A 27995-nucleotide genomic window follows, 5' to 3' on the forward strand; every position below is an offset into this window, starting at 1 on the left:
ATCTTATCTAGGGCTTTTTTTGTAGAGACGGCTCAGCAGGAATTCATTTCCATATTAGGCCACACACCCTGACACCACCATTGTTTCACAGGGCATTTTTGTAGGAAAAGCCCAGCAGGATCTCATTTCATATTAGGCCACAACCCCTGATACCAAGCCAGCCAGGACTGCATTTCTGCTAAAAAAAAAAAAAAAAAAAGCCCTGTTCCTATCCAGAAATGGATCCAAATGATGGCAAGTGGCAAAAGGGGGCATTTCCTGGAGCCAGTGGTAGGTAAAAGACCTGCCATGCCAACAGAGCTGCCATTTTGATTTTTCAAGGTCAGAAGCAGAAGGGGGGGGAGCCCAGTTTCCAAGGGGACCAGCTGAAGCTGCATGCCAAGGGCTGCAAAAGGTCTTAGACTGAGTGTAGTTTGTTTTGTTAAGTTATGTGGAAACATAAGTCACAGCAAAACTGTGGATGATGTTGTGATTTCCATGAATACACGAGCACACGTGATGTGCATTGTATATATTCGGAGGGTGTTGAGTTGCTGAGGGCTATCCTACACTTCAGCATGCAAGCACAAAATAACGCATGTTTCACTTCCATGTTTCACAAGTGTAAAGGGGAGAGAGAGGGAAATGACAGCACATGAAGCAGCGACTGATCCAGGCTTCCATGTTTCACAAGTGTAAATATCACTTCCATGTTTCACAAGTGTAAAGGGACGAGAGAGGGAAATGACAGCACATGAAGCAGCGACTGATCCAGGCAGCAAAATAAGACTCATCTGCAGTAAGCGGTTTGAAATATTCTTTAACCACAATGATTGTGTAGCAAAAATGTTGAACTTCTTTGGCCGTACAGGAAACTAAACGCTGAAGTATCTCTAACCAATCAGAAGCGTCACAAGCCTCAGACCAGGAAAGCCTTCAAAGCACAACATACACGAACGTTGCAACTGAACAGTTCTCATTCCACTCACTTTTCTAAATTTTTTTCTTTTACATTGTAGGATGGCCAGACAAACGTGAAGTCCATCATGGCAAAGTTCAGCCCTTCTAACAACCCAGCCGAAGAAGTTCACAGCCGACAAGTCAAAGTGGCAGGACAATCTTCCCTGTCAGCAAAAGCTGCATTTGAGAAGTTTTCTCATTTGGAAAATGCTGGTCCACCAGCCAGACCCAGCCCTCTTCAAAAGTCTCCATCTTTCAAACCTCCTTTGGGCCTAAAACCTTCTCTTCAAGGCACACCAGACAAGGAACCAAAGCCACCCCCTCTGAAAAGCAGCCCTGCAGCCAACAAGTTTGCAATGCTAGCTCAGGCGGCTAGCAAAGATGTCAATGAAAAGGTGAGCTTCCCTAAGCCTTTGGGTCCCAAACCTACCGAAATCCTTAAAGAGGACTCCAAGCCAGTATTCCCAAAGGTTCCAGACAACAGACTGCCTGGCTCAACACTGCCCACAAAAAATGGCCTTAGGCCGCCAGCACCGAAGCCAAACTTCAAATTGGAACTACAAGAAACGGAGGCCAAACCTGTGTTTCAAAAGCTAGCGGGAGTTAAGGAAACATTTATCGCAGCATCACAAGAAAATGACCCCAAACCACTTTTTCCAAAGGACGTTCTGAAACAGAAACCTTCTTTAACTACTCATCCTCTCAACAATGAAGAGATTGCCAACAAGAACTTTTCTTTGAATCAGGCCCCTCCACGTTTCCCAGGCCCCAAACCAAAACCCCACTCGTTTAAATCACCCAAGGACTCTGAGGAAAAGAGCACCAGTGGTGTTGACTCCAGTCCTACACCTGTCCGTTTTCCTGTCAGTTTGAAACCTGTCAGCAACCAGAACAAGCTGCCTCAAGGTCTCCCAAAATCTTATGGACAGCAGAATGCAGAAACTAGGCCAACTGTCACCAAGGATGTTTTCCAAAGCAATAGCGGGGACTCAGGACCACCTTCTGCTCCTGCTAAATCTGTGCCTTCCAGAGTAGTTACCTCAGGACCTTGGGCCAATAACCAGGAGAAAGAAGAGAAAGAGAAGAATCTGGCTGGCCCCAAACGAAAGGCAATACCTCCACCATTCAAATTGGGGCCTGCCCCAGCAAAGCCTAGCAGGCCTCCCACGGTGGATGTGGCAAGATTCCGGAAAGATAACAAAGACAGTAAGTCATTCTCTCCCTATTTGCTATTTTATGGGAGGTAAGAACCACCACCACCCCCAAAATCTAGCGGGGGATATCACAGGATACTCTGCTTTAGAAAGGGTCTAGAAAGGGTCTAGAAAGACCGTTTCCCCAAAGATATCTTGTATTAAATGTCCAGCACTCTGAGTTGTTTGCTGGACTGAGGCTTCACATGAAGCTATATAACTTCAATTTATAATTTTATGGCACTGTGAAATTAGGGGTGCCAGTCTCCAGGCAGGGCCTGGGGATCCCGGGGAATTACTGCTCACCTCCAGTCTACAGCTGTCAGTTCCCCTGAAGAAAATGGATGATTTGGAGGGTGGTGTATGTTATGTACCCCATGATGTCCTTGTCCTTCCCAGACTCTACTCTAAGAGTTTTCCAACCTGGAGCTAGCAAATCTACCAGCCTCTACTGTGGCACCCAGGGGGAACCTGGCAATCCTGTTATAGTTTTATATAAGTATCCTAGTAGGTTGACCATTTCAACCTGTCCTTCTAGCAGTCCTTTTAATATCACTTTGATCTGCAGCAATTATTAGGTGATGTGATTAATTCCATACCGTGCAAAGCTTATGAAACCTCTGTTAAAACTACAGGACACTTTCCCCCCTGGCTAGTTGGCAACCTTATGCCCCACTGCCCCCTTTTAAATAGTAAAAGCTACTTTCAGAGAGACAGGAAGTGGATTCTTAATTCTTTTTGCCCAGCCACCGTTTCCCCATTGTCCAATTGAGCTTGCTGCCCCCTCCCCCAGTTATATATACAACATACAAGGTTCCAAATGAAGGTTCCCTCCCCCACCCCCCAAAACTGGAATTCTGCAGAGGTCAAAACAATTTGTTAGGTGATTTGAAGGAAGGAAAAAATGGACAAAGAATAGGCAAAACAATTTTCTCCTTGTTGCTTTTCCCGTTCTGGGTGGTCTTGTTGGAAATATGGAGCAAAGGTCCATCAATGTCTATTAGCCACAGCGTATTGTTGGAACTTTCTGTCTGAGGCAGTGATGCTTTGCATTCTTGGTGCTTGGGGGGCACAGTGGGAGGGCTTCTAGTGTCCTGGCCCCACTGATGGACCTTTTGATGGCGTCTGGAGTTTTTTTGGGCCACTGTGTGACACAGAGTGTTAGACTGGATGGGCCATTGGTCTGATCTAACATGGCTTCTTTTACATTCTTATATCTCTCCAGAAGCAAATTTTGTGGCTTAAAAAGGGCGCTGGGGGTTAGAGACAGGTATATAAAAGTTTTGGTTGAGATTTGGGAGCTCCATACAGGGAGATGAGAATACTTGTCTATGGGGAAAGCAAGAGGCCATTCTAGGTTCACATTTTTTTTTTGAGGCTCTGAGAGGGTGGACTTTATTTACTTGCTTATTTATAGCCCTCCTTTCTCACTGAGAGTCAAGGTTGTCGTGACCACTTTGTGAAATTCCAGGTAGGTTTTAGAAAAAATGTCTGGAAAAAGCAAGGGGTCTCCCTGACCTGCTCGCTCAGTGGATTTCAGAAGCTAAGCAGGGTGTGTTGACCCTAGTTAGTATTTAAATGGGAGACCACCAAGGAAGTCCAGGGAAGCAAACCACCTCTGTTTCTCTTGCCTTTTAATTCTTACCGGGTTCCTGTCGGCTGTGACTTGATAGCACTGTCTACCACCACAGTCTTCCTGAGTCTTCTTCAGAGTGCACACGGGGGAATCACAAGTCTACGTGCTTTGCTTTCTTGTGTAAGAAGACACACACACACACCCCCGGTTAATAAAAACCAGCATTTTGGAGAGGTTAGGTTGACTTTCCTCAGAAGAGGAATGAATTTTTGATGTGGGAAGCATTTGGCTAGGTAGTCCCCTGCCTTCATTCCAAAGTGGTACAGTCCCAGAAAGATCACCTCCTTATTCTGAGCACACTAGTAGGGTCCTAACTTCCTGTTACAGAATTAAGAAAAGCTCCAAATCCTTGGTGGTCTCAGAGCTACAGTGGCCTCTATTTTTCTTGGCAGAGGTGGTGTGCTGTATCACCAGTAGAAATCCAACAGGTGCAATATCTCCCCATCACTGTGCAATTATACCAGGCACAGTTAGACCTGTTGAATTTCTGTTTCAAACTCTAACCAACTCTCCTCTCAAGATGATAAAGTAGTAATGTTATGCATTATTTTATGCAACTCAGGGGAAGCATTAGGGCTACTTTGTATAAGACATGGTATTCGAGAAATAATCCCTAGGTACAAATTGCACACATATCACATCAATTATGGCTGCTGCAGGCATTTAGTAAGCTTGGAGTTTGTTGTTGTCCCCCCTCCCTTTTCAAAATACATGCAGCTCAAGCTTTTTCCACAGGATATTTACATGTACAATGTAAAGAAATTAGCAAAAAAAAAAAAAAGCATATAAATTATCATGATTTGAGCTACCATTTCTTGGCTTGGCCCATTAGGTCACAGGCTATGAGCCATGGATCTTGCTCCCGACACTGGCTATGCCCAAGCTTTTTGGGCTGCCAACTCTGGGTTGGGAAATGCTTGGTGATTGGGGGCGGGTGAGTGGGAGGGCTGAAGCCTGGGAAAGGCAGGATTAGGAAGGAGCTCAGAGGGATGTAATGCTCTAGAGTTCACACCACCACCCCCGGTCAGAGGGTTTTTTCCATTAGGGGATGTTGGGTAACAGATCTTTGTAGTCTGGAGCTCAGTTGTAAATCCAGGAGATCTCCAGGCTCCACCTGGAGGCTGGCAACCCTATAGCAGACTAGATTTTGTAAACTGGCTCTCATATTCCCAGAATTTAAGAAAACCACCACAGTGGCTCAATGATAGAGCATCTGCTTGGCCTGCAGAAGGTCCCATCCCAGGTTCAATCTCTAGCCAAATATGAGTTGTTCAGTAGTGGAATCAGCTACCAAAGGAGGAAGTGAGCTCCCCCTCACTGGCATCTTTAAACAGCAGTTGGACTAATGCTTGTCAGGGGTGCTCTAGGCCAGGGGTGGCCAACGGTAGCTCTCCAGATGTTTTTTGCCTACAACTCCCGTCAACCCCAGCCATTGGCCATGCTGGCTGGGGATGATGGGAGTTGTAGGCAAAAAACATCTGGAGAGCTACCGTTGACCACCCCTGCTCTAGGCTGATCCTGCATTGACCGGGGGGTTGGACTAGATGGCCTGTAGGCCCCTTTCAACTCTGTGATTCTATGATTCTCTGATGTGAAAGACTCTGAGATCCAAAATAGCCACTGCCAGTTTGAGCATGCCTTGATGGACCCATGGTCTGACTCCGTTCAAGACAGCTTCATGTGTTTCTGTATCCCCTCCTACTGCTAAAAACAAACAAATATGTATATTTTACTTGCATGTCAATAACCAGATGCAAACATAATTTAACAAGTGGCAAAACAACAAATCTTAATAGCTTGTGCAAAGAAGCAGACTCAGAAGACCCGTTTCTTCTCGAGTATCAGGAGGTTAGAATAGACCCACAGCCAGCCCAGGCCTCCATTCTGCACCACCACCTCTTTTCCATATTCCCAGAAAGGGGTTCCAAACTTATTATTATACAGTAATCACCAGGGCTTTTTTTGCAGCTGGAACTCCTTTGCATATTAGGCTACGCCCCCCTATGTAGCCAATCCTCCAAAAGATTACAGGACTCTTAGTACAGGGCCTACTGTAAGCTCCAGGAGGATTGGCTACATCAGGGGTGTGTGACCTAATATGCAAAGGAGTTCCTGATACAAAAAAAGCCCTGGTAATCGCTACCACTAACAAATCCAAAACAGTATCACCTGCGAGACAGATTTGTTCAACGACCGCTCAATACCTGCACTGCAGTTTAAAGGCCCCCTATTTCCCACATCACTAGTACTAGCTAGCATGTGGATGACCTATCATACTTCTGAGTAATTGCTCTCAAAGCATGGCAACAGACCCATAGCCACAAGAAGGATCTCATCAGGCAAGCCCCCCCACATTTCTCCAGCCCAGCCAGAAGACTGATTATGCCACATCTGCTCTGGTAGGAGAGACAGAGGAGGGGGAAAAACCCTTTGTAGGTAAAAGCTGTTTTAATTTCCCTGCTAGCTGCCAGCTTGTAGCTGGAGGTGTGACTTGACCATCATTGTCTAGCCAGGGAGATCATTATAATAATAATAATAATAATAATAATAATAATAACTTTATTTTTATATCCCGCCCTCCCCCGCCAAAGGCGGGCTCAGGGCGGCTCACAGACATGGAATTCCATGATTCAAGTAAAACAATGTAGACAGTTTTAAATATGGTCAATTACATAATAAATTTTTAAAAATAGATAAAATATATAAATTAGGTGCTAAAATACTGTAAGTCATAAAATCCACAAGATGGCTGGGTAGCCACACGTCAGGTTAGCATTTGTAAAGAGTTGTAGGGCTAAAAAGAATTTACTAGTTGGAGGTGTGAACTGGCCATTTCATTGACTCTTCCCAGGGCAGATCATTAGCATTTCTAAAGTATTGTTGGGTGAGGCTGAAGACTATGGAAAGGAAAGGTCCCCTGTGCGAGCACCAGTCATTTTTTACTCTGGGGTGACATCGCATCATGTTTACATGGCAGACGTTTTTACAGGGTGGTTTGCCATTGCCTTCCCCACTCATCTACACTTTCCCACCAGCAAGCTGGGTACTCATTTCACTAACCTCAGAAGGATGGAAGGCTGAATCGAACTCAGGTCGTGAGCAGAGTTCAGACCGCAGTACTGCAGCTTTACCACTCTGCGCCACAGGGCTCCAAGACTATGAGAAAACCCTTTTTTAAAAAATGAAGGTGATAGTTTTGAACAATCCAAATCTCCAAAGTACTCCACAAGCTAATATGAAGTCTCCTATAAATCAAAGATTTCAGGTTTTCACAGCTGGTAACATCATTAGGGTTTGTAGAATCTTTCGGGCTCAAGTGCCGTGTTCTACTGGAGAAAGTTTTTCTTCCAGACGTTTCGTTCTCAGCTGCGGAGAACATCCTCAGTGGCGTTGCAGCCGGAGCAGGCGCTCTGACCTTCTTGGCTGCTGTGCATTGAGACACAGCAGCCAAGAAGGTCAGAGCGCCTGCTCCGGCTGCAACGACACTGAGGATGTTCTCCGCAGCCGAGAACGAAACGTCTGGAAGAAAAACTTTCTCCAGTAGAACACGGCACTTGAGCCCGAAAGATTCTACAAACCCTAATCTCCTATAAATATTTGTGTGTGAGCCACAACATGGAATAAAGACACAACAACAGTCAAAACAAAGCAAGTGCAGCTTCTCCATTCCTCTGCACTGCCTGATCTGTTTAGAGGCTTCTTCAGAAGTAAGCTCCTCCATGCTAAACTGCCCCCCTCCAAATATTCCTGGCTACAGTTCTGGATGGTGAACACACTCACTGCCCAGAAACACTTACTGCGCTTTGGATAGCAAGACCAAATCGGCATGGTGTGTTTACAGAGTTCAGACTCTGAGCAGTCAAAATAGAAAAGGTTTAACAAATGAAAATAAAGAGTACACATGGTTCAAGCATCAGACTGAGCAAGGATACAAGGAAAACGTGAAAATACACACTCCTCTAAACCCTACAGGAGGTTTAATTAGGATAAGTTACCTTGAAGTTGCAGCATTTAAAAGTTCTTAATTACCTTGGAGGTCATTAAGTCAAAGGATAGTCATCAATTGGTAGTGGCTAGACAACACTTAACATACACACAATTACCTTAGTTCCCAGAGCTGAGGCTTCTCCCCATTGTCGCTTGCCATGTGGATAATATGGAGTCTCTAGGTAAAGCCTTAGTCTTTCATGGTTCATGCACATCCAAGAAAGATGAACTAGAAGAATTGATCTGCAGGTATCTAGGGCTCGGGGGGAGGGGGGAGGGAGCTGTTTTTTGAGGTAGAGGCACCAAATTTTCAGCATAGCATCCAATGCCTCTCTTCAAAACACCCTTCATTTCAGGGGGTCCAATTCTGCGCCCCAAAAGAAGGTGCCCCTGTCCTTCATTATTTCCAATGGAGGGAAGGCATTTAAAAGGTGTGCAGTCCCTTTAAATGTGATGGCCAGAACACCCTTTGGAGTTCCATTATGCTTGTCACAACCTTGCTCCTGGCTCCACCCCCCAAAGTCCCCAGATAATAATAATAATAATAATAATAATAACAACAACTTTTTATTTATATCCCGCCCTCCCCGCCAAGGCAGGCTCAGGGTGGCTCACAACACATAAATACAATACACAGTAAAACCATAATACACAATAATTACAGTTAGATGAAACCATCATTTAAATCGACCTATATTAAATTAACATTATGGTGCTATAACTCAGATCTTCTATAAAATTCAGTGGCTAAAAGCATCTTCAGCGAATCTATCTTGGCTCAGCATTAAGTGAAGGCCATTTTAAAGAGAAAGGTCTTGCAGGCCCTGCGGAATTGGTCCAAACACCGCAGGGCCCGTACTTCCTCCGGGAGCTGGTTCCACAGTAGTGGAGCTGCAATAGAGAAGCCCCGTTCCCGAGTAGTCTTCAATTTGGCCTCCCTTGGCCCAGGGATATTCAGCTGGTTCTTTCCAGCTGACCTCAGTGCTCTCTGGGGTTCATATGGGGAGAGATGGTCCCTCAAGTAGGCAGGTCCTCGGCCATATAGGGCTTTAAAGGTAATAACCAGCATTTTGTAACGAACTCGGTACACCACTTTCTTGAATTGGACTCAGCAACCCTACCTGAGAATTTATAATCTTCCCTTGGCAGTCTGTCCCTCTCTGGCATCATCCTGCCTTCCTACTTTTGACAGGAAGAAATTACTATCTAGTCTTTTGGTTTTTTCCAGTCTCTGTCCCATTTAGGTGCAACATTTCAACAAAGTGTGAGATGTTAAACCTTTTCTTACTTATGCTAGATCCATCATCATAACTAAGAGCTGAATTGGTAGAGAGAAAGATGACTCATCTATTCTTTTACTTCTGCAGATGGGTTCCATCTTATAGACAGAGGGTAATCCCACTGTTTGAATTTCTAGGGTGAATTCTGTGGAGGGCATTTCTCCACAGCTTGTATCTTAAGTTACATGCAAGACAGGGAAACTGAGAAGAAAACAACCATCTGTCAGAAGCAAACAAAAAAGGAAGTGGATGTTGGTTTAAGCAACAGTGGAGGTTCTTTGTTTTATAAACTCATCCGCAAATATGTGCCTTCCTCAATGCCCCAGCATTTCCATTGGGCAAGGTTTTGCCAAATAAGCAAGTCTCTTGCTAAAAGTTCACACAAAGATTTTTTTTTAAAAAAAAAAAGCAGAAATCAAACTGCAATAGGCCTAACCTGGATAGGCCAGACTAGTCCTATCTCATCAGGATCAGCATTTGGATGGGAGACCACCAAGGAATACCAGGGTTACTTCACAAAGGCAGGCAATAGCAAACCACCTCTGAATGTCTCTTGTCTTGAAAATCCTACAGGGTCACCATAAGTTGGCTGTGACAATGGTAGGAAAGAAACACACAACTGCAATAAACCCTCAATATGCATTCTCACATCAACTGATTAAGAAGAAAGATATATCACTCATAACCAGGTCACAAATACAAAGAAGCCCACTATTCCCTCACAGCACTTGGTATTTCAGTTGGAAAATCCAAATATTATCTCACCTCAGTACTTAAAATATTCTAAAACATTTGGCAGTTCTCTCACACTAAGGCAGACATTCCATACAAACATATATCTCTAACATCAAATCTGAGAAGAGGACAGAATATGCCAGCAAATTATGGGTTCCCACGTTCAGGTGTAGCCTGAAGATCTCCAGGAAATACAGCTCCTCCCTCCCACCAGTTGGTTCTGCCTTACAAATGTCTGCCCCTCCCCATGTCCTCACATAGAACAGTGAGGTAGACATGAGACTGGGAACCCTATAGACTCATACTTTCTGCAGAACAGAACTGGTTTCCCAAGTTTTCAGTAAACAAGCAAACAAACAAACCAGTCATGAATGCTAACAAACTGTTGAGAACATCACCAGAGTCCTCTTGTCCCAACCCCCTGTGCAGATTTGCAATGATAAAAATAATATTTAGGATAGGCATGTCATGCTTTTATAAAATGTTTGTGTGGAGATTTGCTGTAAATTGTGTAATTTAGTAAAAGTCACACAAGGCTGGTCTCATGATGAAACATAGGACACAGGACTTAAAACTAGCAGATTCAACAGAATACCTAATTCAACAGTCAGCTACCAAGTGAAATGTAACTGCAAATTCCCTTAGACATTCAAACACAGGGCTTTTTTTTTTGGCTTGGTGTCAAGGGGTGTGGTGTAATATGCAAATGAGTTCCTACTGGGCTTGTTGTACAAAAAAAAAGTCCTGTTCAAATATATAACAGTTTGAAAGGAAGCCTCTTATAAGGAGGAAGGGGCAAGACTGTTGGCTATCATAAAAATGTTTTTCCTTCAAATTACAAAGTGAAGTTTGCAAAGTGAGCAAGGATCACCTTCTAGGTTTGGAGCAGGTGTCAATGGGGATGTGTGGGGGTCAGGTATTTGTGAATTTCCTGCATTGTGCAGGAGGGTGGGCTAGACGATCTTGCAGGTCCCTTCCAACTCTGATTCTATGAGAAATGGGCCAGGGCTTCTTTTTAAATATGGTTGTCTTCATTGTTGCTCTCCTTTGTGGCTTTTTCCTCTCAGGTTCCAAAGAATCCCATTCAGTGCCTTTACCCTGTCCTCTCCCACCACCCATTTCTGCCACGCCTCCACCACCGCCGCCGCCTCCTTCATCTTCCCACCCATCAACACAAGTGCCAGTTCTCCCTCCGAGAAACATCAAACCTAAGTCTGATGCCAGGTTTGTAACTAAATGTAATCCTGCTTTCTTGTATATGCCATTTTGTATCTGAGAGAATGAGAGAGTCGTTGATCACAGCTGTAGTGAAATACCTTCCCCACAGAGTCATCTGCGTGCACCTTGTCTTTGTCACTCCTGGCAGTATTTATTGTCTTTTGTTGCCATGTGAATGCTGTTGAGGATGCTATTCTTGAACATGAGGTAAGACATTCTCCATGTGAATTCCTTGTTGTTGGTCATAGAAGAAGAAGAAAATTTCAAGGTCAGTATTTTTAAAGGGTAAGCTGGCCTTCTGTTTTCCATCACAGCAGAATTTCTAACCACTGTTTTACAGAAAAGGATAGTTTTGAGCAGGCCTCATTTTGGGCAGGAGCTCACAAAAAAAGAGCTCTGGAACCTCTAAATTTTATTGTGCTCCTTTTTTCTTACTGCTCCCCCCCAAAAAAAAATTGTTTCTGGGCTCCATTGTTCATACCCCTTGTGAGAATTGACAAACTTTGTAATATTTTTCTACACAAAAAATGGGAAAAGAATGAAAACATATCAAGCAGACAGATGGAAATCTTCATCATACTCCTGTGGCCACATAGGAGAAAGTAATTTTAAAAGTGTGATGGGACATGGGAGTAAGGTTTTGTTATGACAATTATAATTTAAGAAGCATTTGAAGGTAGATGTTGAGCTGATATAATTTAGTACACCTTCCAGTGATGTCAGGGGTGTGTGACATATGCAAATGAGTTGTGCTAATGAGCTCCGGCACCTCTTTTTCTACAAAATGACCCGGGTTTTCAGAAATATTGGAGGGATGAAGGGGTGTCTATGTCTGGTTTTCTATTTGCAGTCTCTAGGGATGGTCTGAGTCAATGGGTAGCAGGGAGAGCTGCCCTAGGCCCGGAGCTTGGGGGAGCCCAACTGAACACAGCCCCACTTCCTCAAAGGGGGAAGAGGGTAGAACTTCTTCCACCACTTGAGCATGCCCCATCTGGGGCTCAGGCAACTGGATTTCAGTGGCAGCAGTGGCTTCTGCCCATCTTGCACAGAGTGAGGGCCACTCCTTGATTCGCCCTGGTGACGTTGACAGTTATTCTGGGACCCCATCCTGGACGTTTTTCCTGACATGTGATCCACACCTGCAATATGGGACATGGTCAGGACTGCCACTGTCAATCTCCAGATAAAGATTCCCTCCAAAGCTCCCTCATGCTCCTCAGACCAAACCAAACATCATTTGAAACGAATCACAAAACTTGCTCAGGGTGACGGGGTGGGGGGTGTTGTGTCTTTAGTAGAGTTGCCAGCTCTAGGTGAGAAAATACCTGGAGATTTTTTGTGGGAGTGGGTGGGGAGTGGAGAGTCCTCAGCAGGGTACAATGCCATAGAGTTCACCCTAGGGTGTCCAGCCCCCAGGTCAGAGTGGGGGATCCCGATTTTGTGACCAGCTGGCTGGTGAGGGGAAGCCGCACCTTCAACGGCCATGGCCTGGTGTAATGTCCCTAATGTGATGACATTGTGTGGAAGTGATGTCAACACACCGGAAATGTCACACAGCAACACTCTGGTGTCTGGGGCAAAACTCTATGGTAACTATAGAGTTTTGCCCCAAATACCAGAGCGTTACTACACAACATCCCTGGAATGATGACATCATTTCAGCATGATGTCATCATGTCAGGGATGTCATGTGCAGTAACATTGCCCTACCCCACCCATTCCTGAAAATCTCCCTGCTACTCCCCCACAACCAGCAAGAGCTTTAAACCTGGCAACCCTAGTTTAAAAAAAAAAAAAATTAACAGATTTTAAATTTACAGTAAAGAACACTGTAATCCATCACTTCCAAGAATGCAGCCATAGTGAGGACATAATTAACAACTTAAAAACACCAGGAAAAAAGAAAAAGCAATTCATAATATAGATGACCAAGGAGAAGTCATACGATTATACTGAAGAGCATCCAGTGCCAATACATTCTGTTGACAGATTCCACTGTAGAAATGTACAAAGAGCTGTCCCAAGATTGTATTAAGAGATCAGATCTAATTAACCAATCTCAACTTTTCAGAGCTCGCACTTTTTTGTATTCAGACCAGATGAGAGAATGTGAGCCCAGAACGTATTACAAATAAAGCAAATCATGATGAAAATGATGTTTTGGGAGAATATTATATGTTTGGTGGGATATTCCACTATTTGGAACCAGAGCACAGTAAATTTTTGTTGAGGCTGTTCCATCAGAGCATCAACACTATAAGTAGAGATTTTACTTAGTTGGAAGTAATCCAACTAAGTTGGCAGGCCTCATTCAGCAGGAGGTCACAGGAGCACAGCTCCTGAACCTTTCTGAGGGTTTCCCCTCTTCCTCCCCACCTACCTTGTCCATTGAATAGTAGGTGCACCTGCCTAACGATCCATGGCAGTGGTCCGCCCTCTCTTGAAAAAATCCACATTGGATCCAGCCAAATTGGCACATTATTGGCCGGTCTCGAATTTACCCTTTTTAGGTAAAATTACTGAGAGGGCAGTAGTGCCACAGTTACAGAGTTTTCTGGAGGATGCTTCCATCCTAGATTCCCATCAGTCCAGCTTCTGCCCAGGTCATGGGATGGAGACAGTACTGGTTGCCCTCGTGGATTATCTCCAGCGGCATCTGGACCAAGGCGGTTCGGTGGTACTGATGTTGTTAGATCTGTCAGCTGCATTTGATACAGTCGACCATCAGTTGCTGACCCACCGTCTCACCGACGCAGGGATTCAGGGGTTGGCCTTGCAATGGCTCTCTTCTTTCCTTCAAGGTTGGGGACAAAGGGTGGCGATCGGGGGACAGTCATCCCAGAGACACTCGCTTAATTGTGGTGTGCCTCAGGGGGCGGTGCTCTCCCCAATGTTGTTTAACATCGATATGCACCCCCTTGCCCAGTTTGCCCGGAGGTATGGGCTGGGTTGCCATCTACTGATGGACGGCCGGTCTGTCTGCGCCCCAGAAAATGGCTTAGGCTGAGCTGATTGAAGCTGAATCCGATGAAGACAGAGGTCCTTTGTCTGGGTCGTGGCGGTCCAGGCAGGGAAATTTCTCTACCAGCTTTTGATGGTGTGCCACTGACAATGGCACCCAGGGTCAGAAGTTTGGAGGAGCTACTGGAGGCTTCCTTGACAATGGAGGCCCAGATAGCAGCCACTGCTAAATCTTCCTTTTTCCATCTTAGGCAGGTGAAACAACTGGTCCCCTTTCTTGCGTGCGATGACCTGGCAACTGTGATCCATGCTACAGTTACCTCGAAACTGAACTACTGTAATGCCCTCTAAATGGGGCTGCTCTTGTCTTGAATCCGGAAACTGCAGCTGGTGCAGAACATAGCAGCCAGGCTGTCATTGGGGCACATACAGCCGACAGGGCCGATGCTAGGCTTTCTGGCGCCCTAGGCAAATCACTCACTAGCCACCCCCTTTCCCCCATTATTAAAAATATAGGGAAATTGAAGAGTGCCAAACTTGAAACTTTTCACATTTTTAATTTACTGATTTTTATTTTTATTTTTTTTAAAAAGTGATGTTATAAAAAAAAATTGTGAGAATAAGTGCTTGCCGGCCATGTTAGAAAGGAGGGTGGCAGGATAGAAGAAGAAGATATTGGATTTGCATCCCGCCCTCCACTCCGAAGAGTCTCAGAGCAGCTCACAATCTCCTTTACCTTCCTCCCCCACAACAGACACCCTGTGAGGTGGGTGGGGCTGGAGAGGGCTCTCCCAGCAGCTGCCCTTTCAAGGACAACCTCTGCCAGAGCTATGGCTGACCCAAGGCCATGCTAGCAGGTGCAAGTGGGAGGCCAAGTCATACATTGGGGAGAGGGGGGTGGCTTGGCTTTGTTGAGGGCAGTTTGGTGATGGGAAAGGACAAGGTGACAGTGGTCAGGAGCCAGAGTCATGCATCAGGGAGGGGGCACCCAGTGGTGTCCCATAGGCCAGGTGGCACCCTAGGTGACTCCCTACTTTGCCTACTCCCACGCACCAGCCCTGACAGCCGGGGCTGCGGGAACTGTGCTGGCTGCCAGTAGTATACCGGATTCGCTATAAGGTGCTGGTCATTACCTTTAAAGCCCTATATGGCCGAGGACCTACCTACCTTAGGGACCACCTCTCCCCACACATTCCCCAGAGGGTACTTAGATCTGGTATGCAAAATCTATTATCGATCCCCGGACCAAGGGAGGCAAGATTGAAATCCACCAGAGAAAGAGCCTTCTCGATTGCTGTCCCACATTGGTGGAATCAACTGCCGGAGGAGGTTAGGGCCCAGGTGAGTTAGGCCTGCTTGGGCTAGCTGGATCTATTTTTCTACAAAACAACCTCATATAGTTGGGTTCTCCAAACATGTACTGAAGGAATGGTAGTACAGTTTAACCCTCTGAGAGTTGGAAGGTGATACTTTCCAAAAGGAATTTTCTGTAGCCTGGCTTGCAGACGACTTTGGGGCAGACTATCTGACCTGTGTTGTCTTAAGCATGTTAAGTCTCTTCACTGATAATCTTTTACCCGGCCTGGTGAGGGTAAACTCTGATTCCTACAATTTTTAAAAAATGGTTGTCATCACAAGAGACAAATTACAAGTCTGTAGTGTGCATATGTGTGTGTGGTGGGGGGCAGGATGGAATCAGCAAAATTTGCCCCTCCCTTCCATTAGTGGAAATGACTGGTGAAATACAGCCCAGATCATTGTGGGAATTTTAACTGCATCCCCCTACCCCAATTGAAGATGTTTGTCTTTTCATTTTTATAGAAACTCAGAAAATGAAGAAAACTATGACGATATTGACAGTACTGATGGTAAGGAGAGCTGAATTTCATTCACACTGGGAATGAAAAAAATAATTGCAATACAGCTTTCTTTATTTGAATAAGGAATTCAAGCATCAAGAAGATCCATGCTACAAACTTAAACCTGTTTATCAGTTGTCCCCTCTTTCTGAGTAACCCCAGGGTTTGTAGATCCAAGCGGGCAGCCATGTTGGTCTGAAGCAGTTGAACAAAGCAGGAGTCAAGTGGCACCTTTAAGACCAACCAACTTTTTTTTTAGAACTTAAGCTTTCGTGTGCTCTTGAGCACACTTCATCAGATGAGGAATCCAGCACAGTGAGCAAAAGTTTGTATTTATATATAAAAAAGGAAATTTTGGAGCACTTTTACTCAGCTACAGTTTTCAAGATTTTTTACAAGCCGTGACAGTCAAAGAGATATAAAATAAGTTGATAGTATAAACAGAGCAATACAGATTATTTTGAAGGCTAGAGAAACAGGGTGGGGGGAGATTGTCATGTACTAACACTTTCAAAAAAGTATAAGCTTTAAAACAACAATTTGGGTAATTAGAGAATTGTACCCAATGATGAATGGCAGTCACAATTGATATATTTTTGCTGCAGTTTCATAGAACATCAGTGATTGTTCAAAATAGGGGAGGGGGAACTTGCCGGTAGACCGATTCCACTTGTCCTATACTTGAGACCTGTTGAAGAGACAAACCACACATTTGCCATGCTTTGATTATGAGAAACATTATTAAACCATCTACCACCACATTCCTGCAAAAGAAAATTAACAATCTCTTTTTGGTTTTTGACTCTTCAGGTCCTGGAAATACAGATGAGGTAGGCATTTTCCTTCAAGGATACTATAACATCAGATCTTTCTTTCTGGTGCTCCTATTGCTTATGCAGCACCCTCCCCAGTCATCTCATGCTCTACCTACTTCTTGTCCTTTAGGTGCCAAGTGAAAAATAATTTTATTCTTTCAGGCTTTCGGCCGGTGATATGATGTTACTTGTCAAACACAAAAATTTTGTAATGTGTGTTAGGGTTGCCAGCCTCCAGATGGTGGCTGGAGATCTCCTGGGATTACAACTAATCTCCAGGCAACAGAGATCAGTTGACCTGGAGAAAATGGTCATTTTTGAAGGTGGTCTCTATGGCTTTGAAGTCCCTCCCCTCCCCAAACCCTGGCCTCCTCAGACTCCACCCTCCAGCTCTCTGGATATTTTCCAACCCAGAGCTCTCAGCCCTATGTAGGTGATATTTAGGCCTGCCAAGCTCCCAGACTGGGCTGGGGTTCTCCCACTTTGGGGGTCCCTGACCCACAAGCTTGCAGTGGGGCAGGAAGGGGATCCCTGCCCATTGTCGCCTGCATGATGATGTCATTCGGAAGTGATATCATTGCGCTGGCGACATCATGTGGCGGCCGCTCTGGCCATTTCCAGGAAAACTCTATGGTTTTCTCGGATGCTCTAGCAATTTGGGAGGAAACCTCTATGGTACCATAGAGTTTTCCTCCCAAATTGCTAGAACATCCTGGAAAACCATAGAGTTTTCCCAAAAAGTCCCCCACCAGAGACCAAGGTGGACTTGGCAACCCTAGTGATGTTATAGGTAGCAGGGAACACATAGGAATGCTGTTCCGACTGGCTTGGTGTCAGGGGGTATGGCCTAATAAGCAAATAAGTTCTTGCTGGCTTTTTTTTACAAATAAAGCCCTGACGGGGAGGATTGTCCCCATGGTTCAGGCAGTTCTTTGACTCTTTCAGAAGTAATAAATCTACATATTGAATTGACTCATCCTGGAATATTTATTCACTCACTCCATTTACTTTCTCCCCAGTGGGGACCCAAAGCAACTTAGATTGTTTTCCTTTCACCCTCACAACAACCCTGTGAGGTAGGTTACACTGAGAATGTATGAGTGGCCCAAAGTCACTTAGCTGGCTTCGTTGGCAAAGAGCAAGATTTCAATCTGGCTATCCAATATCCTACTCTGACACTCTTACCACTTTGTTACATTTAATACTTAATAATGTTTGTTTGTGACAAGGAATGGATGATATTTGATATATTTGAGTAGAAAAATTAATCGTCAGGTAATACAGAACTTGTTTGAACAATCATTTGGGATTGAAATGACGACATACACTTTTCATTGAAATTTTGCTGCTAAATTTTCAGTGCTGTTTTTTGATCCGTCACAATTGAACTTAAATGTTTAATTTGAATATTTTTCCATCAATAAGACTGGAGTATCTACGCTGTTTTTTCCTCCCCTTACAGAGTTTGAACAGTGATGAGGAGATGTATGAAGACATAGATATGAGGTATGAAATGTGATACTTAATAGATAAAGCAGATGACATTCTCAGGGTACCATAAACTAAGGAGATGCAGAAACAAAAGATAAACCATGACAACACTGCACAGAAGAGATCCAAATGTAGCATATGGAAGTCAACACCCTCCCATATCCTTGATTTCTGCTTCCTAGACAAGAGGAGCGGAAATTACCATAGAGTTTTTATTCTAAGGCTAGAGTGTCTCCAGTGTGATGTGCCCCATGTGATGATGTCATTTCCGGATGACATTATCAAGCCGGGCACATAGATCAATGACAGAGCTATTGAGGGGATCCCCTGGCAGCCCGCTCCATGTCAGTGGGTTGGGCCCCTCCCAAAACCAGGAGATCCCCCGCTCCCAGTGGGAGCTTGGCAGCCCTAATTTTCAGTCACCTAGCAAAGATCCCTGTCCTATAGTGGCACTTGCTGCAAAAAGCATTTTTAGAAAAAATCTGCCCAGCCAATCAGATCTCCAATAGCTGGTGAGAAGTCTTGCTGGGCAAAAGCTCCATCTGTCCCCACTAAGTTTCTAAAAACACATGGCGGGCAGCCTTGGGCACCACATTGGGAACTCTGGTCTGATTCTTATTCAGCTGCTGTAAAGATGTCTTCCACCTGCTTATACTGCTGTGTGGTCTGTTCAGAGTCATCGTTCTTGGCTAGTCCATCAACAGAAGGGAGTGGTCCAGACCAGCTAGGAGTGGATAATTTATTCTTTTGACTGCATCTTGTTTTCATCCGTGCTTTGTAGTGTCACACAGCCACTCTGTCATGCTAAGCTGGGCTTTCTAGACTCTCTTTGCAAAAACTGTTCCTAACCTGGCCCTCTGCTGTTTGTAGCTTACTGCTCACTGATGAAGAAGATTCTGGCTCATGAGACCTGATACCATGATACATTAATTGGTCTTAACTATGTCAGTTGGTAGTTTTTCATGTACCGCTTCAAGTATTTCGACTGAGACAGCACACAGGATTAAAAAAATATTGATGAATTTATAAAAGTGTTTTATAAGTATTTTATAAGTATCTGCAGCACCACAGGCTGTGTGCCCTGCATGGGCTTGTTGTTCTTTTTTGGTGTCTATTACATAGCCTTCTCTTTTGTTTTGAGTAGATATGGGAGACAGACAACAGGAAATGAATTGTTCTATCATGCTTTGCTTGTAGCTTTCTCAGGGACATCTGTTAGAGGCAGGATGCTGAACTAGAAAGACCACCAGCTTGTTATAATGAAGCACAACTTTTCTTTGTTGGCTTTGACTGAATGTTTTAGTTAGGCTTCTATTCCTGATAAGACTGTCGTCCACTTGTCTGTATGATGGAGTCTCAATCTTCCCCCCTCTTTTAAAAATTATTTTGCAGACATGCTTCTAGAGATAATGAAAGGAGAAGGGAGAAGGGAGAAGAGAAAAAATCTGATCAGGAGAAGAAAGAACAAAAAGAAAAAGAGAAGAAAGAGCAGGAAGTGAGGAAGAAGTTCAAAGTAAGGTTTTTTTCCAGCATGGCATGCAATGAAATACAGATGTTGTCCCTTAAAATATACTACATTTGATAGTTAATTTTGTGTACTGGTGCTTGGAGGTGACATTAGAGGAAAACCTTAGCCTCTGTGACCTGTTTGTTGTCAACAAAGGATCTTCAGGAACTTTATGCTTCCAGTACAAAAATGTCAAAATGGTCAAACTAGACAAGATGTTGGATGTCTATGGATTGGTGCCACACAGACTGAGAAAGAGTTTAACTGTTCCCCAGCCATTCAGTTGTGCCAACTAAAATGAATGCACCATGGGCACCACTGTTATTAACCTTCAAAGGAAAAAAAAAAAAAAAAAGATCGGCAGCCTGTCTTTTTCCCTTCGAGAGCTAGTAGCAGCACCAGGCATCAGTTTTGATTAGAAAAACCATGTTGGGCTGAAGAATGAAATTCCCTCCACTACCATCCTCTATCTGACATGGATCCAAATTAGGCCCCAATATGACTTCTATTAGTAAGTTTTTTTAAAAAACCATCTTGTCTGTTTTCTCTCCAAGGCAAGTAGTACAAGAGCGCTTCTAGCTGTGATTTGGCTGCAGGTTTTTTAACTGTCTTCCTAATGTTCCTTACCTAATGCTCATTTCCTAATGTTTGTCAATCTTTCTTTTCCGTAGCTAGTGGGTCCCATTGAAGTCATTCATCAAGCCAGAGCTTGCACTGATTACAAAGGAGGGAAGAATGAACTGACTTTCAAAAAAGGGGACAACACTGAAATCATCCGTATTACGGACAATCCAGAGGGGAAATGGCTGGGAAGAATAAGAGGCTCTTGTAGGTATCATGAACACAAATTAAGTGAGTTAATGTTAACATGTTACATCAACAAAATGTAATAAAAGAATCTGGACATTTTTGGAGAATTTAGAAAGCTACTGGGTGGAATCAGACCACTGGTCCATCGAAGTCATTTCTGTCTGTTCAGATGAGCAGCAGCTCACCAGGGTCTCCAGTATTTCACATCACCTACAAGCTGATCCTTAACTGGAGATGCTAGAGATTGAACTTGGGACCTTCTGTGTGCCAAGCAGATGCTCTGCCACTGAGCCGCAGCCCTTGTTGCAGCCTTGTTGACCTTGCTGCAGCCCAGCTCCTCCCCCTCTGCATGGAAGTCTCCTAAGTGTCCAGAGGCCTGCCCCTTTGGTCGATGCTTCACAATGCCATTTTTATAGAGGTGGAGAGCTAGGATGAGGCTCTGGCTCACTGGTAAAGTACATTGTCTTCATGAAGATGGTCTCAGATTCAGACCTTGGCATAGAGTTGCCAGGCCTGTGTTGGAAATGACTGGAGACTAGGGTTGGATCTGGGAGAGGGCGGGGTTTAGGGAGGGGAAGGGCCTCAGCATGGTACAATGCCATAGAGTCCACCCTCCAACGCAGCCATTTTCTCCAGGGAAGCTGATCTCTGCCAGCTGGAGATTAGGTGTAAAAGTTGGAGAGGTTGGAGGTTTATACAGTATGCACTTAGCAAGGTCTGAAAAACCTGGTTGGCAGAACAAATCATTTGTACTATTTAATGAATGAGCAGAATTTGTCTGACCTGATTTGTCTGCCGCCAGGTGCCCTCTCTCCACACACAGCATGTGTGCTTCATGGAGCCTGCCTTCCCCAATGGAAAGCACGCTCCATGGAGCGCAGACACTGCCCAGCCAGTTTGTTCCCTGGGTCTACCTAGGAAATGCAAGAAGAAGAAGATATTGGATTTATATCCCGCCCTCCACTCCGAAGAGTCTCAGAGCGGCTCACAATCTCCTTTACCTTCCTCCCCCACAACAGACACCCTGTGAGGTGGGTGGGGCTGGAGAGGGCTCTCACAGCAGCTGCCCTTTCAAGGACAACCTATGCCAGAGCTATGGCTAACCCAAGCCATGCTAGCAGGTGCAAGTGGAGGAGTGGAGAATCAAACCTGGTTCTCCCAGATAAGAGTCCGCGCACTTAACCGCTACACCAAACTGATGGCGCCTGAGCAATGTGCTTCTCGGAGAAGCTGAAAGCTGAAGAAGAACCAATTACAGTTTCTAAAAACCGGCTCCTGTTGAAGTTGCATGCTGCCACTCATCCTTCCTACTCTACTTTAACAGAGCCACGAGGTGGGAGCTATAGTTCAGTGGCAGAGCATCTTTTTCACATGCACAAGGTCTTGTCACTGGCACCTCCAACTAAAAGGATCAAGTAGTATTCTCACAATTTTTATTGCTTAATCTCACAAATTTTTTTTTTTAAAAAATTTAATATAAAAATTGTAAATTAAAAATGTAAATAGTTTCAAGTGTCTTCGTTTCTCCTACAATTTTCTGTTTTTCACATTTCTAGAGGGGCGCTAGAGGACAGCTCGCCTAGGGCACCAAAATGCCTAGCGCCAGCCCTGGTGGCACACACACAGATCTTAGCATGACGTCTTGAAGATCTATTCTAAAACAACTCTATTGAAATATTCTGCCTTTCAGATGGCTACATTAAAACCACTATGGTGGAAATTGACTATGATACTTTGAAAAGAAAGCCGCAGCCTTCTATCAGCATTCAGCTGAAGCAGCCAGACAGTGACGAAGAAGTGTATGATGATGTTGGGGACCAGGACAGCACTGGCAGGTATGTTTGAACTCCATACGTAAAGTATTGGATTACAGATATCCAAAACACAGCAGTTCTTATGTATTTTCTGTTGCTGATGACCATATTGATATATGCATGCTATAGTAGGGTTGTCAGATAGGGAAGTTCCTAGATTTTTGAAAGTGAGGTCTGGAGGAGGGCCTTAAATGGGGGCATAATATCATAGAGTTTGGTGCAGTGGTTAAGTGTGCGGACTCTTATCTGGGAGAACTGGGTTTGATTCCCCACTCCTCCACTTGCACCTGCTGGAATGGCCTTGGGCCAGCCATAGCCCGAGCCAGAGTTGTCCTTGAAAGGGCAGCTTCTGGGAGAGCTCTCTCAGCCCCACTCACCTCACAGGGTGTCTGTTGTGGAGGAAGGAGATAAAGGAGATTGTAAGCTGCTCTGAGACTCTGATTCAGAGAGAAGGACGGGGTATAAATCTACGATCTTCTTCTTCTAAAGTCCATTCTTCAAAGCAAGCATTTTCTCCTGGGGGAAACTGATTTCTGTCATCCAGAGACTCTGAGAAATCTCCAGATCCCAACAGGAGGCTGGCAAAACCTAAGTTTGTTGTAAACAGGTAGAGCAGGGGGGGGAAACTGTTCTTTGTTCTTTCTTCCCCCCTCCCCTTTTACCTTCAATAATTTTGCACTTTTGTTTTTACAGTGGCGGTCAAAGTACCACAGGGGGTAAGTTCTACTTCTTTTAAAAAATTGAAATCAATCAGCCTATCCGTCTGTGTCTGTCCATCCATCCAGCCAGCTATCTGTGAGCAGGTTCCCTCCAGCATTACCAAGAAATAGAGAGCAAATAGAAGCAGTTTTGATTCCTTAATGCTAGGAGCAGTACAAGTAGAGAGCAAGTTTACACCCATAATGCTTTTGGCACCCCTCAATTTGTGTAAACTACTGAGATGCGCTCAATTTAGGTGTGCTGAGATCTTTGCTGCTCACCAAGCCAAAATATTCTGTTCGCATAGGAACACACGAAAAGCTCCCTTAGACTGAATCAGATCCTTGGTCCGTCAGGTTAGTATTGTGTACTCAGACTGGCAGTGACTCTTCAGGGTCTCAGACAGAGGTCTTTCATATTGCCTGGTCCTTTTAAATGGAAATGCCAGGGATTGAACCTTGGACCTTCTGCATGCAAAGCAGGGGCTCTTCCACTGAGCCACAGCCCGCTCCCTAAGTCCCTTGATTACACATGAGGCAAGCATCTGATCTGACTGTCTCAGTGTTCCCTGGCAAAGTTTGTCTTGAGCACAGTATCATGCTGAACAGCTGTGATCCTGTTCAAAACCACTTGGCTGTTACATTTTGCAGCTGCTCTTGCCTAATTCAAGAACTTAATCATATCATACACTGGAGAAGAGACAACATCCTCTGAGGTTACAGTTGAGTCATTAAATCAATCAACTTTTGTAGAACAAGGAATTCCCATTCACCCCCTGCTTGCACCTCGCATTCCTTAAAGTGACTGGAATAGATGACACTGGGATTGACTGCAGAGTGCTTAGAATGTGTACATTCATACCCTTCTTCATAATGGCTCCATCTTTGCTAGTTTAATAAGAGCTCCATTAGTAATGCATTAATTTCTGGGGAAACCTACAGTTTGAAGAAGCGAGCAACATGATTCCAGGTCTCTGGGGTTCTATCTACATTATGTTCCCTTCGTTGTTTTCTACTATCCTTCCCTTTTCCCCCCTGGCTGTATAAGGAGGACTCCAGGTATAAAAGAAGTGTGAAAGAATGTTTTAAATCCTTATGGGAAGTCTGGGGAAAGTGCAGTCTCTCTTGAATTTTCCCTAATTGACAGCAAGTGTATTTATCTCAGTACAATCTCTGGGCTACTCAGGTGGAGAGGCATAGGCCTGGATCAAAGGAAGCACCCAAAAAAAGCTTGATATGCTCAAAGAAGCTTTGAAGATCTGAAATAGCTACTATTTTAATTGGTGACATGACATAATTGTCTGCTGTGCAAAGAAACAAAGTGAAGTGCCAATAGCAATAGATAAGTGGCTGAAAAGGTGGCGGTATATGCTTTTGTGCTGCATATGTAAGAACAGGTTCTTTTCCGTGAATATGGTAGATGGTTTTAAAAATGATCAATGACTGACTAGATTTGAGAGAGGCAGCCATGCTAGTCTGTTGCAGCAAGAATAAACAGGACTCTTGTAGCATATATCGGAGTGAAACGTACAGGCAGAGTTTTTTTTCCTCACTCACTTTTGTGGGAATTATCTCCTGAATTTGCTTTTATTTTTTTTATTTATTTTTTTTTTCATTTTAAAGTGACATTCCCACCTCCTCCTCCCCTGGACGAAATTTATGATGGAGTTGACGATGACGATGAGCCAACAAGGTAAACTTTAAAACAAGGGGAACAGAATTAGTGAAATTTGTCTGCCTTGATTAGACTGTGGTGAAAAAGATGTTAGGGAAAGTGGTAAATGGGGTAAAATGCAAAAGGGTATAGACTAGACACCCCCAACATGGAGCTCAAGGGTACTGTGGCATCCGTCAGTGGCTTGGATCCTATGACATTGTTCCCCTCGTGCTTCTGTCTGCTTGCTGCGGAGGCTTTCCTCCACTGTAGCAGTCACTTCCTCTTCCACTAGCACTCTTATTAGTGAAAGAGCTCCTTGAAAAACATAGATCTTGCACAGGTGAAAGTACTTGAGAGGAAGTGAGTGCCATTGTCAAAACCTCCACAGCAGCCAGAAAAGGGCAAGGAGAACAATGTCATAGGATCCAAGCTGTTTGTTTGGTGCCCATTTGCTTCTTTCCCCAAGCAAAGAGCCAGTTCCAGCTTTCTTCCACCTCATTGGAGCAGAAGGTGCTTCAGAAGAGCCAGGGATGGAATTCTAGCAGGAGCTCCTTTGCATATTAGGCCACACACCCCTGATGTAACCAATCCTCCAAGAGCTTACAAAAAAGAGCCTTGTAAGCTCTTGGAGGACTGGCTACATCAGGGGTGTGTGGCCTAATATGCAAAGGAGCTCCTGCTAGAATTCCACCCCTGAGAAGAGCCATTTTGTAGTGGGTCCCTGTATCACTTCTCTATGGCTGTCATTTTGAGATTGTCTCTTGGGAGCCATTTTGAAGTGGGTCTGTGTATCCATTATCAAAATTCCAGATGTGTCTGCAAATTCAACATATTTGGGGACCCTTGTTATAAACTTTTTAAAAACATATGCTTACCTATAGAAATAATTCCTTCAGGGATTGTTAGTAGAGTTTTAATGTTTTACTTCCTTTTAAAGGAGTTTTTTATTCTAGAGGACACTTAAAGATTGTAACTCCTCTTACACTGTCAATAGAATCAGTAAAACAGAATACAGGATGAACTGGTGTTCATGAGACACAAAGGAAACTATAAATCTCAGTGTAAGGATCCTGATTATTTGTACTGTGGGTTGTTCAGCCCTCCACAGTCATTCACCTTGACTGTTCTGATCCAAAATTTGAATCCAGTAGCATCTTATATACTGGAAATTTTTATTGGTGTTTAAGGTATTACTGGACTCAAATTACAGATGAGCACAGCCGCCCACCTGTTTTAATTCAACAAGTGAGTCACATTAAGTGTTTATAGAATCTAAATGATGATTTATCACTTCTCTGTGACTTCGCTGTAGCCCTGGTTTTAAACAAATCTTTCCATTATTCTTGAAAATAATTTAGACCATGATCAAGCCCAAATCATTACCTGTTCATTTCAGTGGGACTTCATTGAATGGTCCATGGAGATCAGTGATTTGGGTCCTATGAACTTGAACAAAGCAGAATTAACAAAAGGAATCACTCCTTACTAGGGCTTTTTTTTAGCAGGAATGCACAGGAACATAGTTCTGGCTGACTTGGCATCAGAGGGTGTGGCCTAATATGCAGATTAGTTCCTGTTGGGCTTCTACAAAAAAGCCCTGTGTGAAAAAATGGTGATATCAGGGATGTGGCCTAATATGCAAATGAATGAGGTGAGGATACAATGCCGGGGGCTGCAACTGGATAGGGACATTTGCAGAACAATTTATACATAAGTCTGGAGTAATTTCCACATATTCCTTTCTCCAGCCGCACCCTCCCACACCACATTCCATGCCATTCATCGTTGTAGCAACTTATGAGGTACAGGAGATAGGATTCCAGTTAGAAGGGGGAAGTGACAAAAATCCTTTCGTTTAATACTACTCTGTTCACAGGGATTCAAGTATGACTGAAAGTCTCCCTTGGAACGCCACTAAAATCAACATAATCTACATTATTTTAATCAAATGCAACAAAATTGGGACAGAGGTGTACCAACTGAGATCATCTTAGGGACTCTTTCAGGGCTTTTTTTGTAGCAGGAACTCCTTTGCATATTAGGCCACACACCCCTGATGTAGCCAATCCCCCAAAAGCTTACAGGGCTCTTAGTACAGGGCCTACTGTGAGCTCCAGGAAGAAGAAGAAGAAGAAGATATTGGATTTCTATCCCGCCCTCCACTCCGAAGAGTCTCAGAGCGGCTCACAATCTCCTTTACCTTCCTCCCCCACAACAGACACCCTGTGAGGTGGGTGGGGCTGGAGAGGGCTCTCACAGCAGCTGCCCTTTCAAGGACAACCTCTACCAGAGCTATGGCTGACCCAAGGCCATCTCAGCAGGTGCAAGTGGAGGAGTGGGGAATCAAACCCGGTTCTCCCAGATAAGAGTCCGCACACTTAACCACTACACCAAACTGGCTACATCAGGAGTATGTGGCTTAATATGCAAAGGAGCTCCTGCTACAAAAAAAGCCCTGCTCTTAACGATCCTCCCTTAGGGAAGGGCTCCAGTCAAATAGAACCATTTCACAAGGCATGTGGCAGCAAACGCTGGCTTGACAAAAAAAATCCTGGTTTGCCACCAAGCATGCTCTCAACAGGGAGCCTCAGTCGAGTCAGAACTTCTTCACAATGTACCTGCAAGATCTTTGTGCTTCCACACGTGAATGCATTGCTTTCACCATTTATATTTGTAGGCGAATACTTAAAACATTAGAGACCAGATCCCTGCTTCACATGTCCTTTGCATATACTAGGGTTATAAAGTGTGGATATCATATCAGGTGTTGGACACCTGAGTACATGTGTATGGAAACCAGTATTCCCTCTAAGCTGAGTTAGCGTGAGCTAGCTCACAGATTTTTAACCTCCAGCTCACGAATTTTGTCTTAGCTCAGGAAGGATGACTCCAGAGCACTCTAATTTATACAGTAGCTCACAACTTTAATGCCAGTTGCTCACAAACTAGAATTTTTGCTCACAAGACACTGCAGCTTAGAGGGAGCATTGGTGGAAACCCTATTGCAGGTGCAGGTGTGGTATGCAGGTGTACCCTGATTGCCTGGGAACCAACCATATAACACACTGAAGAACACATTCATCATGTTGGCTTGAGATGTATTTCTAAGAATTATACTGGCTGTGTGGGAAATTGTTGCTCATGGAGAACTCAGTGCACAAAACAAAATAGAAACACAAAATAGAAACCTGTCCTTAAACATTTTCTGTTTCATTCTGCAACATGATAATTGCATGCATACTTCAAAGGTCTGCGTCGCAGGGTGAAGATAAGAGTAACACCTGGCCCCGAGGGCTATTGAAGATTATAAAAGGAAAAGATTACCAAAAGAAAAGTTTACGAGAGACAACACCTAAAGTCAATGTGAAAGAAGATAATGGAGGCCCCCCGTAAGA

General features: G+C 44.2%; 1 protein-coding gene across 1 annotated transcript; it reads left to right on the top strand.

Annotated features, from left to right (window-relative positions):
• The first annotated feature begins 870 nt into the window (after positions 1-870).
• Positions 871-27993, top strand: FYB1 (FYN binding protein 1). The gene is made up of 11 exons (XM_060236055.1): positions 871-2145; positions 10838-10994; positions 15771-15817; positions 16619-16638; positions 18086-18129; positions 19507-19627; positions 20293-20449; positions 22122-22266; positions 22939-22961; positions 24567-24636; positions 27849-27993. The coding sequence occupies exons 1-11, from the start codon at positions 1026-1028 to the stop codon at positions 27991-27993; spliced, it is 2049 nt and encodes a 682-aa protein (XP_060092038.1). The 5' UTR covers positions 871-1025.
• The last annotated feature ends 2 nt before the right edge of the window (positions 27994-27995 follow it).

The sequence above is a fragment of the Heteronotia binoei genome, chromosome 4, assembly GCF_032191835.1.
Source record: "Heteronotia binoei isolate CCM8104 ecotype False Entrance Well chromosome 4, APGP_CSIRO_Hbin_v1, whole genome shotgun sequence".
Classification (NCBI taxonomy): Eukaryota; Metazoa; Chordata; class Lepidosauria; order Squamata; family Gekkonidae; genus Heteronotia; species Heteronotia binoei.